Here is a 13,055-nt window from a genome sequence, read left to right on the forward strand (position 1 = left end):
ATGTCAATATTCCCAAATTAAACAGCCAGATTCTTTTCTTCCTCTGCGCAGAGACCCTTGTCCAACCCCTCGTCCCGGGACCCCGTCCGGCCCCCGTCCCGGAAGCGCCCCTGGGCTCAGCCGCCCCACCTAGCGACCGGCGCATGCGCGCAGCTCTGCACCGGATGTCGGCTCGAGCGAGGCGGGGTTTCCGGTCCTGCACTTCCGGGCGTGAGTGAGGGCTTGGCGAGGTCTTGGCAACGGAGCAGCGGCCGCCGCGGCCCGGGCAGAGGCTATGGAGAAGCTGCGGCGGGTCCTGAGCGGCCAGGACGAGGAGGAGCGGGGCCTGACCGCGCAGGTAGTGACCTCGCGCCTCCCCGGCCGCAGGAGGACAGACCGGGACGGGGCGAAGGGGTGTGTGGGCGACCGCATCTGCTTGGCCGTCTCAGGGGGTGCTGCACCACCGCGGGGAGGCATTTGGGGAACTTACCAGGTTTTTAAGGGGTTTACGTAAGCTCACGTTGACACCTCCCCAGCCACCAGTTTGACCTTCTGACTCTTAGGAGACCATTTTGCTGCTTGTCGCCCCTCTCCTCAGCCACCCATTTACCCCCACCCTGTTCTCAGCCAGCCGCTACTTGGCATCCTGGTTGGGGCTGCTGAGCTCGGGCCGTGCAGTGCAAGTACGTGTGCTGTTAACCTGCCGGCGGTTCATCCCGTGCTCTGGGATGAGCCAGAATCTTAGATTTGTAGCATGTATTTTCTCCTGAAGGTAAATGAGGTGATTGTGAGTATGTTTGCCTTGGAAGTGAGGAGACTGGAGAAAAAACGAAGAGGGGGGAGTAAAGAACATTGAGAAATGAAATGATATTGAATGCAACGTTGTCTGTTAAGGCAGTGAGATTAAAAAAAAAGAAAAAAAAAAGAGTAAAATTAAAAAATAAAAGAGCTTTGTCTCTGCCCATGGAACTTGATAAGAGTTACTTCCTCCAATAAGAGGGTTAAAAATAGAGGAGTTGAACAGGAACTGCTTTATAAGCATTTTTGTTATTTGCCTACTAACAAATTTTTGTTTGCCTGTCAACGTAAGTGGAACATTTTTAAATCAAATTGATTACCTAAGGATATTATTTTGCTTGTCCCCTTTCTTTTTCTAACTTCCTTCCTTGTCATCACATTTATTCAGCACTTATTGTGTGCTAGCCTCTGAGAGTTTAGACGCTATAAGACTATATAAGACTATAAGAGTATATAAGACCATAAGATTATAAGACTATGTGCTTTTGGTCAACACTATAGCTACTTTGACATGTCATGTACCCATCCAAGACAGAAATTGCAATTAAGCAGTACATGGCTTACCCAACTTATTTGACATTTATTGGACCAGTGTTATGTGTCCCACTTTATGCTCTAGGTCTCTGCTGTCCAGTACAATAAGTAGTCTTAGCTACATGTGGTTATTTAAATTTAAGTTAATTAAAATTAAATAAAATTTAAAATTCAGCTCCTTAATCACATTGCCACATTTCAGCTGTTCAGTAGCCACATGGTTAGTGGCTACTGTATTTGGACAGTGTATATCTGGGACATTTTCATTGCAGAAGATTCTGTTGGTGCTGCTCTAAACCTTGGGGACATGAAAGTGACAGTCACTTCTCTTGAACACACTGGTATGGACAAGTGCTGGGAGCTCAGAGGAGGTGATCACTCACTGTGGGTATTTACATATGTTTGACACTGTTCAAGTTGCTGCTGCTATAAGAGTAACCAAAACAAAGACCTTGTTCATATGGAGCTTACATTTTAATTGGGGGAAACAGTTAAGGAACAAGTAAATATGTCAGACAACAATACATGCAATGGAGGAACTTAAAGGAGGTTGAGGAGATAGCGGTTGCCATATTATAATGGATGACCAGGGAAGGCTGCCCTGTTAGAGTGATATGTGAATATAGAGATGAAGTGTCGGGATATCTGGGTGAGTTATGCACTTAAGAGCCTCCCCGGCTGAGGGACCAGCAGATATAAAGCCCTGAGAATGGAGTGTGCTTAGCATGTTCAAGGACAATAAGCAGACCAGAGTGGCTGGAGCCGAGGGGAGAAAATGTGAAGAATCACTTTGGGATTCTCTGTGGAGAACAGACTGTAGGGTTAGGAGACTGATACAGTAATCCCAGTAAGAGGTGACGGTGGCTTAAGTCAGATGATAGATGTGATGATGTTTTGTTTTGTTTTTAAAGTGGTCAGATTCTGTAAATAGTTTGAATGCAGATCCAGCCAGATTAGCTGTTGATGGGTTGAAGGTATGAGAGCCAGAGGAGTCAAAGGTGCCTCCATGGCTTGAGTAGCTGGAAAGATGGCATTGCCGTAAGATGGAGAAAGCTGTGAGAGGACCAGGTTTGGGGAGGAAAATTATATCAATTTTGGATAGTAAGTCTGAGATACCAGTTGGCATCCAAGTGGGGATGTCAAGAAGGCAGTTGGACATATGGGAGGGAATATTATAAGGTAGATAAGATCACTAAGGGATTATTTGCAGGTAGAAAAGAGATAAGGTTCAGGATTTGACTCCTGGACTTCTGTAGTATGTAGAGGTTAGGAGGATGAGCAGGAACCAACAAAGAAGGCTGAGAGGAGTGGCCAGTGAGGGAGGATGAAAATCAAGAGAAAAGGATATCCTAGAAAGTAAGAGAAGAAAGTGTTTCAATAAAGGCAGGCAGAGGGGGCAGGATAATATCAAATGCTATTGATAGATCTCATCAGCTAAGAACTGAGAAGTTACCATTGCATTTATCAATGGAGACTATTGGTGACCTTGACAAGAGCAGTTTTGGTGGATCAATGAGGATGAAAGCCCAAGTGAAGTGGATTAGGAGACAATTGAAGGAGAGAAAGTGGAGAGATAAGTATAGATTTCTCAGTAATTTTTTTAGTTGTAGAGCAAAGCAATGTGTGTATGGGGGGGTAGTTGGAGGATGAATGAAGTGAGGTCAAGGAAGATTTTGTTGTTGTTTTTAAAGATGAGAAATACTGGATCTTTCCGTGAATTTGAGATGGTCCAGCAAAGAGGGGAAACCTGATGCAGGTCAGAGAGGGGAGATTATTGCTAATGTGCTATCCAGGAGTAATTGGGAAGTGGTGGGATCTGGTACACCAGTGAAGGGGCTGGCCTTAGGTTAAGAGTAGACAGTGAGTTCGTGCAGGCTGGTGGGGGGAAAGGCATCCAGGACACAGATGCAGATGTGGTGGTTGGGGCATGTGGGAATACTTGGGTGATTCCTTAACTGTTCTCAGTGAAATCGGAAATCAGGTTACTAACCAAAAGTTTGGAAGGGGTGGGTTTTGGAAATTCAAGAAGAAAGTATGAGGCAGTGCTTTGGAAGAGTAGAAGAGGGAATGGATGGGAAGTACAGAATTGTGAGCAGCTCTAAGATCTCTCTTGCGGTTAGCGGCCATGAATTTAAGGTGAGAGTCAGCATATTTTGTGCTTTTTCTCCTGCCTCATTCAGCAGCAGGAATACACGGTGCAGGGTAGGCAGAGGGTTGGATTTAACCAGTGTTCAGATTTTGCTGGGTGAATACATCAGAAGGCCAGAAGTTGAGAATGATGGCCATGAAACTTAAGACAGTAAAGGGAGAGAAGAGGATATTGTGGAGGGGGGTGGGGCAAGAGTGGAGAGAGTGAAAAGGTAGTAGGGTCGGTGGATTGGAGGCCTTGGTGGGGTGGGTAACTAAGGATTTCGAAAGGTAGGTGGTGATGGCTAGAAAGTGTGATACTTTGAGATTATGGTACATTTATTGTTAAAGAGATGAGGTTTGCTGGCTGCAGTAAGGTGGAGAATAGGATCATTGGAGAAGAGAAGGTCAAGGCACTGAAAGTCTTATTAGAGTTTTATGACAGGATTGGTGGAGAGGTGACAGTGAGCCAGATGTAAAGATCTTCAAAGCATGAGAGGTGTAACCCAGGAGTAGGCAGATGACTGCAATAAAGAGTAGCAGATGATGTGGCGGGAAAGCAGGTGGTTTCTGGGGAGGAGGGAGGGATTGGAAGCAACGGAGAACACCTACCCACCTCCTGACCAGTGGCCCAGGATGTATGGGAGAGAGAATAGGTACCACTTGAAAGGCTACAGGGGAAACCAAATTCCAGAGAGAGCAAGAAGGTGAGAAGAATCATCAGAGAAGAGATTGCGGCTGAAGGGAATTTTGTTGATGGAAGTGTTTTGTGTCTAGGGATGGATGGGAGATGGGATCAGAGGAAAGCCACACAGACCTGAACGGGAGGAGAGATGTCCTGGGAGTGTTGGGCTGCTTGTGTAACAAGATGTCAACAGGGACGAAGGACATGATGAGATTGGTTCATGGCAGGAATGGTTTCCTAGGTAGGTGGGGAGCTAGTGAGGCAGTGAGTGTTGGGGAGTCGAGGTGGCCAAGGAGGCTTCTCCCACCTCCTCCTGAGATGGTTTGGAAGCCAGAGGAGCGGTGAGATAGCCAGAGTTCTGGGGCCCCTTGTTAGGAGAGGCATGGCCTGGGAGAACATCAAGTAGAGAGAAGCCTGAGCCAGACCTTAAAGAATTAGAATATCTTACCTCCCTTATAAAATCCTCCAGTGACTTCCTTGCTTGGTGTCTCAGACCTGTACGTGATTTGGCTTCTACCTGCCTTCATTTGTACCACTCTCCCCCACACTTACTATACTCCAGTAATCTTTCTGTTCCTCAGTCGAAGCAGTTTTTTTCTGCTTGTGGGACTTGGTGGTTGCCTTGGTTTGTTTTTGGAATGCCCTCTTTTCAAGGCTGGAGTCTTCGCTTTCTTTGTCTCTGGTGGGTCACCTGTTTATTTTCTTCTTTAGAACTTAACCCATTCTGTAATTACCTTTTTACTTATTTATTGACTGTTCTCCCTCATTTGAATATAAGTTCCAAAAGGGATGAGATCTTGTCTGTCTTGTTCCCTACCATATATGTGGAACCTGATGACAAACTGGGAGAAAAAAATACTTGGAACATATATAAAGGCAAAGGATTAATGTCCTTAATATGTAAAGAGCTCTTAAAATTAATAAATTGAACACTAATAGAAAAAAAGTAAGAACAAGAATAGATTAGATCATATTTTTTTAAAGATATGCAGATAGTAACTGAAAAATATTCACTTTCACTGATAAAAATTAAAACAGCAGTGTGATTCCCCATTTTTTGGCTAAGATGAAATAAATATGAAAATGGTAAGGAAACCATTCATGTTCTCGTGTTACATAATGGTGGTGTGAATTGTTATGATGTTTCTGAAAGGCATTTTGGACAAGTATGTTCTGATTATGTGCAAAATTGTTTATTGCAGCATTATTTATTATATCAAAATATGAAACTGAAGCGTTCAGTGAGCTTGGTTAAGTGATATTCGTATACTAGAATTCATATGCAGTGACTAAATAATACATGTAAATCTATATTTTATTATTGGATGATGTCTGTGTTACAATGTTAAGGAAAACAGCAATTTAAGAAACAGTATTTACACAGTATGATTCCATTGATACATGTATGCATATATATAATTTTATTTGTGGTATGTGTGTAGGGCCAAGGGGAAATGTTGGAATTTTATACATTAGTAAGTTATTAACTGATATCTCTAGGTGTTTTATTTTTCTTCTGGGAACTTTTTTTAGTTTATCAATTTGATGAAGAGCTGCTTTTTATGATGATCATTTTTTTTTCTTTTTTTTTTTTTCTAATCATCATTTTATTGAGATATATTCACATACCACACAGTCATACAAAACAAATCATACTTTCGATTGTTTACAGTATCATTACATAGTGGTACATTCATCACCCAAATCAATCCCTGACACCTTCATTAGCACACACACAAAAATAACAAGGATAATAATTAGAGTGAAAAAGAGCAATTGAAATAAAAAAGAACACTGGGTACCTTTGTCTGTTTGTTTCCTTCCCCTATTTTTCTACTCATCCATCCATAAACTAGACAAAGTGGAGTGTGGTCCTTATGGCTTTCCCAATCCCATTGTCACCCCTATGATGATCATTTATAAACCATTTCTAATTTTTTGGTTCCTAGACTTTTAAGAAATTTTATTGCTTTGTAACTTATACAGAAAAAGTGCATGAAGCATAAGTGTACAGTGTGGTGAATTTTCCCAAGGTGAACACGTGCATCTGTGTAGCCAGCATCTTGCATTTTTGTTTGTATTTCTAATATTTCTACAAGAAGTTGTGCAATAAAATAGTAAAAACAAAACAGAAATACTTTTGATGTAGAAAATCCTATGTGATAATGGTATTTGCTATAAAAGTAACTTACTTTTCCTGAGCTGCATTTGTAAATTATTTTGTTTACTAATGCTCTCCCGTATAAGATCCCTTTAATCTTGTTCACGGAAAAGCAAAGGGGGGTGGGGGGAGGTCACAGAGTTTATGTAATACAGCCAAAGTCACAAAATTAGTTAGCAGGGCACAGTGGGGGCAAGAGTTAAGGGAGGAGTTCATTGGATAATTTACATGTGAAAAAAAAGTTTTCTAAAATTGGGTGGAATGGGAATGCTGAATAGGACCCAAATGCAGTTTCCCGAAATGTGCCACACTATTAATTGCTTTTATGCATGTAAGCTTTCCACAGTGCTTACAGTTAATATCATAGTTGACGTAACAATCCATTGAAGTAAATAAAGTAGTTACCTATACTTATCTTATAAATGATAAAGGTGGAGGGAAAGAATTTAATTTTATACCCATCAGCTGACTAATGAAAGAATCCTGTCCTTTGATCATGATACAGTGCTACCTCCCTTAATTAAAATAAGTAATTTAACTGCATTTTGGGTAACCCAAATTGAGCATTTGAAAAATGTACAAGTTTTTCTCATTGAGGTGCTGTTAGTTCCTTAATTACTGTCATCATTCAAGTCCCTCTTGTTCTTGGTCTGCTTTTAGTGTTTCCAAATTGTGTAGAACTTAGTTTCTGTCCTCTTAAACATCATTGATTTTTCTTAAGGATGGTAGCTGTTGTCAGTAGGATGTAGAATGATCATCAAACAAAATTAAGGGAATTTATTTTCATTTCTACTGGTGATAACAGGTCGAAATGAGATCGACTCACTGCCCAGCTCTAACATCCAGATAGCTTAACCTGGCCCCTGACTTACCATTATCTCTCCTGTCTTCTATCTCGATACTCCCTGATATCTCTGTTCCAGTCATCTGAACTTCTTGCTTCTAGGTCCTTTCTCATGTGCTTCATTTCTCATCTTCCTGCCTTTAGGTTAGACATTATTTCCTACAACTTTTCAGATCACCCACTTGTCTTCCACACCTCAGGTTTTTTAAAGGTCTGAGTCTATCTTATTCACTGTTGAATTTACAACTATCTTAATCCATGGTTTGCCATATACTGTGTGTATTAGAATTCTCTAGAGAAACAGAACCGACAGGATATATAGAAAATGTAAATATTGTGAGTTTTTTTTTCTTTTCTTTTTTTTTTTTTTTTAGAAATTGGCTCACATAACTGTGGGGATGGGCAAGTCCAATTCTGTAGGGCAGGCTGCAGGCAGGGAACTCCAATGAAGGTTTTCGATGAATTCTCCAGGAGAAGCTGGCTGGCTGAAGTAGAGATGGAAATTATCCCTTCTGACTGCTGAAGTCATCACTTTTCCTTTTAAAGCCTTCAGATGTTTGGATGAGACTACTCTCATTGTTGAAGGCAATCTTTCAGTTAATTATAGATGCAGTTAAATTACTGATGATTTAAATCCATGAAATATCCTCACATCACAGTAACAATCCGGCAAGTGCTTGCTTGACCAAACAACTGAACACCATAACCTAGCCAAGTTGACACATGAACTTAACCATCACAGCCAACATGGTACTCACACATACCTCCTTAAACCACACTTCAATCTCTAAATAAGAACAATAAACTGTACAATTTCTAAATAAGAACAGTAAGTCGTATTTTCACCTGACGATGTTTAACTGTCCTGCATACAACCAGAAATGCACTGATTTTCCTCAGAATGGGGGGCAAGTCCTTGGGAATATTTACTCTTAAAACTTGATATCCTATAACTTAAATGTTGTGATGTGAAGTTAATACAACTTATGTCATATCATAAGCAGATAAAATTGTGAAGAAAACAAAGATATTTGCTTTATTTGTGTATACAACCAGACTCAAAAAAGGAAGAACTATTTATAAGCATTACAGTCATTGTTTCTGTAACTGGATGCATGGTCATAGCTCGTATTTACAACTATCTTCTTCCACTACTCATTCCATATTCCCTTTACCTTCAGCAAGCACCTCAGCTGGCTGTGGTTCTTTGCCTGTGGGGTGACCCAAACCTTAATTCCTAAAGTTTCTGGCCATTAATAGTCCAGCTTGGATTGAGTTGTTGCAGTTTTTCATTGACTTTAATCACAAGGCATGGTTGTACTGAGAGACACCCTAGGGGAGCTCCTATATTCCAGGCAAACTCTTCTTTACTTCCGTTGTGTAATAGAAGTCCTATTTCCCCTTGATAATCAGGACCCATTACTCTAGCGAGTACAGTAATCCCCTTCTTTGCCTATTGATTCAGAGGCATGAGGAGCCCAAAGTGACTGGGTGGCAGTCTTTAACTTCAGTTAAATGACATTGCTATGTCTCTTGGTGGAAACATTCCTCCATTTGGAACTAGGGCTTGTAGACCAGCAGAAGTTAAGGTTGCAGGGACAGGAAGCAAAAATTTTCTAGTGGATCACTAGAGGTAATAGTGAACGGTGCTGCTCCCATTTCCACTCCTTCATTTCTGGACCCATGAATCCTGGCTATGAGAGAAGCAATACTGTAGAGTGGATGCTGATTTAGAGCATACACAACCTTCTGGAGAACATTGACCCGGCTCTGCAAGGTATTGGCACGAAAATTGAGTCTTCCAAAGGTCATTCCACCATCCCATCAGTCCAGCTGCTTTAGGGTAATGGGGAACATGGTAAAGGCCAGTGAATTCCATGAGCGTGTGCCCTTTCCTGCATTTCATTTGCTGTGAAATGGGTGCCTTGATCTGAAGCGATGCTGTGAGGAGTGCCATAAAGGTAATAAGACATTCTACTAGGATGGTAGTTTTGGCATCGCATGCAGGTAAGGCAAACCTATATCCAGAGTATGTGTCTCTTCCAGCTAGAACAAAACATTGCCCCTTCCATGATGGAAGTGGACTGGTGTAGTCAGCCTGTCACCAGGTACCAGGCTGGTCACCTCAGGGAGCGGTGGGTTCTCTGCTTCTGGCAGATTGGGCACTCAGCAGTGGCTTTAGCCAAGTTGGGCTTGGTGAGTAGAAGTCCACGTGGCTGAGTTCATGTATAACCTCCATCCCTATCACCATGGCCACTTCTTAGTGAGCCTTTTGAGCAATGGCAGGAGTAGCTTGGGAAAGAGGCCAACTGGTAGCCACAGAATGGGTCCACCTATCTACTTGAGGATTAAAATCTTCCTTTGCTGAAGTCATCCTCTGGCGAGCATTCACATGGGACATAAATATCCTCAGGTTTTTTGTTCACTAAGAAAGGTCTATCCATATACCTCTTCCTCACACCTCTTTCTCACCAATTTTCCAACCACATTCCTTCTAAGACCCTCACTATCCAGCTGAACGGTTAGTGACAGCCCATGGATCCGTATACAGACCCACCTTTGGCCCTCTCTCCTTCCAAGGAAAATGAACAACCAGGTGCACTGCTTGAAGTTCTGCCCACTGGGAGAATTTCCCTTCACAACTATCCTTTAGGGATATAGAAAGGGGCTATAGTGCTCCAGCTGTCCACTTTCAGGTGGTACTTGTGTATCATGCAGAACCATCTGTAAATCAGGCCCAAGCTTTCTCTTCCTCAGTCAACTGATAGTAAAGAATTGCCCAACAGTCCATAGCTGTGGGTTTGTAAAGAGAAGGTAATGTAGGAGTAGGGGCCATGGGCATTTGGGCCACTTCTCGGGTTAGTTACTTGTGCCTTCAGGGCCTGCTTGAGCTCAAGCTTGTATATACCACTTTGATTTAATGATGGAGTGCTGCTCTGCACATCGAACTTTATGGCTTGGTAGGCCTACAGTCCCAGTTTATGATGGGCAACTCAGGTCTCATGTTAACTTGGTGGCCTGTGGTTAAGAGTTACCCTGGCAGAAGGCTTTGGGGAAGGCTGGGAGGAAGATTAACAATATAAATTTTCTGCAGTGTAGCAGGGTCCTTCCCCAAGGGAACCTGGCCTTCCCTTCTTTCAAGGGGCTCTGGGTCTATAAACTGTTTCAAGTTTGGGAATTGATTAAGGAGCTGTGACTCTCTATTTTTGTAGTTCAGGTTAGACTTTTGTTCACTTGACCTAGAACTCTTCTGCTTATACAGATCAAGTAAGAATTTAATAGACTTCCTATCTGTTTTACTTCTAGGTTCCCCATGATCTACTAGCCAACGCTATAGGTCTGTGAAAGTCAGACTATTTTGATTACTGCTTTGAGTCTGCTGTCCATCATGGTAGCCATGCCCACCTTGTCTTTGGTCATTAAGTGCTGCCACTTGCCTTCTGCCAAGGTGGGATCAGATCATGTCTCTTGTGTTTAATCATCCAAATTCAGAAGTAAGACTTCCCACAGTAATATCTGACCTACAGAGAAGAGCAACCACAGAGCTCTTTAGGGATGATGCAGTTAGTCTCATAAATTTATTCCTCACTGTTCTGTTGAAAGGTGTGTCCTCTGGACATTCCTGGGGCAGGTAAGCATGTCTAACATGATAAATCCACTCTAACATTCCGATCTTTCTAAGTCTTTTGATCCCTTCATCTACGTTATACGAGGGCACTTCTGGCATTTTGACTGCAGGCAGTGTAGACCCCTTTTGGTCCATGCTTCAGCCCACCTAGGGATCACACTGTTAGAGCCTTTCTAACCCCTTGAGCTCCAACTTGAATCCAGAATCTCTGCTTAGTGGGCCCATGTTTTAGTGTTCTCTTGGGAAACAGAATCAACAGGAGCCATCTGTAAATAGTATGAGATTTTATGAAAGTTTCTCACAACTGTAGGGATGTATGAGTCCAAATTCCATAGGGCAGGCTGCAAGCTGGCACTCCTGTGAAAGTCTTTGATGAATTCCCTAGAAGAGGCTGACTGGCTGAAGCAGAGACAAGAGTTCTCCTGACTGCTGAAGCTATATAGAACCTTCCCCTTAAAAGCTTTCAACTGATTAGATTAAAGGTCTCTCACTGCGAAAGACGGTCAGTCCCTTTGACCGACTGCAGATTTAGCCACATATGCAATCAGTGTAGTGATGATTTAAGTCCGTGAAATGTCCTTGCAGCATCAGATAGGCCAGTGCTTGCTTGACCAGTCAACTAGGCACCATAACCTGACCAAGATGACACATGAACCTAACCATCACAGCCCGTATCAATGAATTGCACCTGAAAAAACTTCATGTTCCTTCTACCATTATCTCACACCTTTAATATCCATTCCCACGCATATTCCTCTGATTTCCATCTATATAAATTGGAGAAATCATGCAGTTCTTTTGGAGTGAAGTACACCTCCTCATGCATCACACTCTGTACCTCACTGTTTGGGGACTGTTGGAACTCCTGTCTAGTTACAGGTCTAGAAGAAAAGAGGGGTATAGAATTAGAAGTGTCTTACAAGCCAGCTACCTCAGGGCATTCCTCCAGTTTCATCTGGTGAAACAGGATTAATCTCTTCAGACAGGGGTGAGGGCTGTTCCTCCCAGGAGGTGGTTACAGGTTCACCAGGCACAGCAGGGTTAATCTCTTCAGGTGGAGGTTGGGTGGCTGATTCCTCAGGGCAGACCATTACGGCTTTATCTGGCAAAGACTCAGTAGAATCTTGGGTTTCAATGTCCCCACCATTTTTACTATCAGCTCCTATGTCTCCATTCCAATTTTCAGGATCCCACTCCTTTCCAATCAATGCCCTCATTTTAACAGCAGCCACACTGCAAGGTTTGGGAATTCAGTTTACATTGTAATTCAGCCACTGGCACAATGAGACTCTGGGTCTGGTTTTCAGAAATCTCAAGTCTGCGACTACATGAAAGAAGATTTTCTTTCAAGGCACACATTAAGTTGGGAATTTGAAGCCTTGAGACCATCCTGCTTTTTCAACTGTACTCTGTGTTTAGCAACAACCAGCCAACATTGTTTACTTATTTATATTGTTACACTTTTTAACTCCACAAAACTCTGTTAAGGTGTCAAAAACTCTCTCCCAGAGCTTTGCCTCTTATAAGAATTTGAGCAGCCATATCCAGTGGAGCTGTTTTATATATCTCTGTGCCAACTCACACATTGAATTCTCAGTGCCACTTTGATTGTTGGAAATAGGGTCATTAATGCCTTTGAATCTAATCAGGTTAGAGAACCAATTATAAAAACCGCAGAACCTACTCAGAAATCTCATCCATAAGATAATGTTTCTTGAGAGTCGCACTCCCAGTACCAAAATCTGTATTAGTCAGGGTTGTCTAGGGAAACAAAACCAATAGGAGATACATATATGTAAATGTTAGGAGATTTTTTTAATGAGAACTGGCTCATGCAGCTGTGCGGATAGGCAAGTCCACATTCTATAGGGTTGGCCGCAAGCTGAGATGAGAGCTCTGATGAAAGTTTTTGACAAATTCTCCAGGAATTCAGCTGGCTAGCTGAAGTAGAGATGGAAGTTCTCTCTTCTGACTGCTGAAAACTTCACTTTTGTTTTTAAGGCCTTCAGCTGATTGGATGAGATGTCTCTCAGTTTGAAGGCCATCTCCTCAGTGGACTGTAGAAGTCATCAGCCATAGATACCGTCAACTTGCTGATGACTTAAATCCACAGAATATCCTCACAGTAAAAGTCAAGCCAGTGCTTGCTTTACCAAACAACTGAACATTGTACCCTGACCAAGTTGACAGGAACTAAACCATCACTCTGTGTTTTTAATAAATATTTTCTGAATGAGGGATTGTATTTATTAGGATTCTTCTGATTCCAGTCAACAAAACTCAACCCCTAGTCTACCCA

General features: G+C 42.3%; 1 protein-coding gene across 1 annotated transcript in view; it reads left to right on the plus strand.

The window, feature by feature from the left end:
- Nucleotides 1-203: 203 nt before the first annotated feature.
- SFT2D1 (SFT2 domain containing 1) overlaps nucleotides 204-13,055 on the plus strand; it is a 39,573-nt gene continuing 26,721 nt past the window's right edge. The window contains exon 1 of the mRNA XM_037817763.1: nucleotides 204-337. Within this exon, the coding sequence (XP_037673691.1) occupies nucleotides 275-337 (63 nt within the window). The 5' untranslated portion in view covers nucleotides 204-274. The remainder of the gene's footprint in view (nucleotides 338-13,055) is intronic.

This window comes from Choloepus didactylus, chromosome 24 (assembly GCF_015220235.1).
Source record: "Choloepus didactylus isolate mChoDid1 chromosome 24, mChoDid1.pri, whole genome shotgun sequence".
NCBI lineage: Eukaryota > Metazoa > Chordata > Mammalia > Pilosa > Megalonychidae > Choloepus > Choloepus didactylus.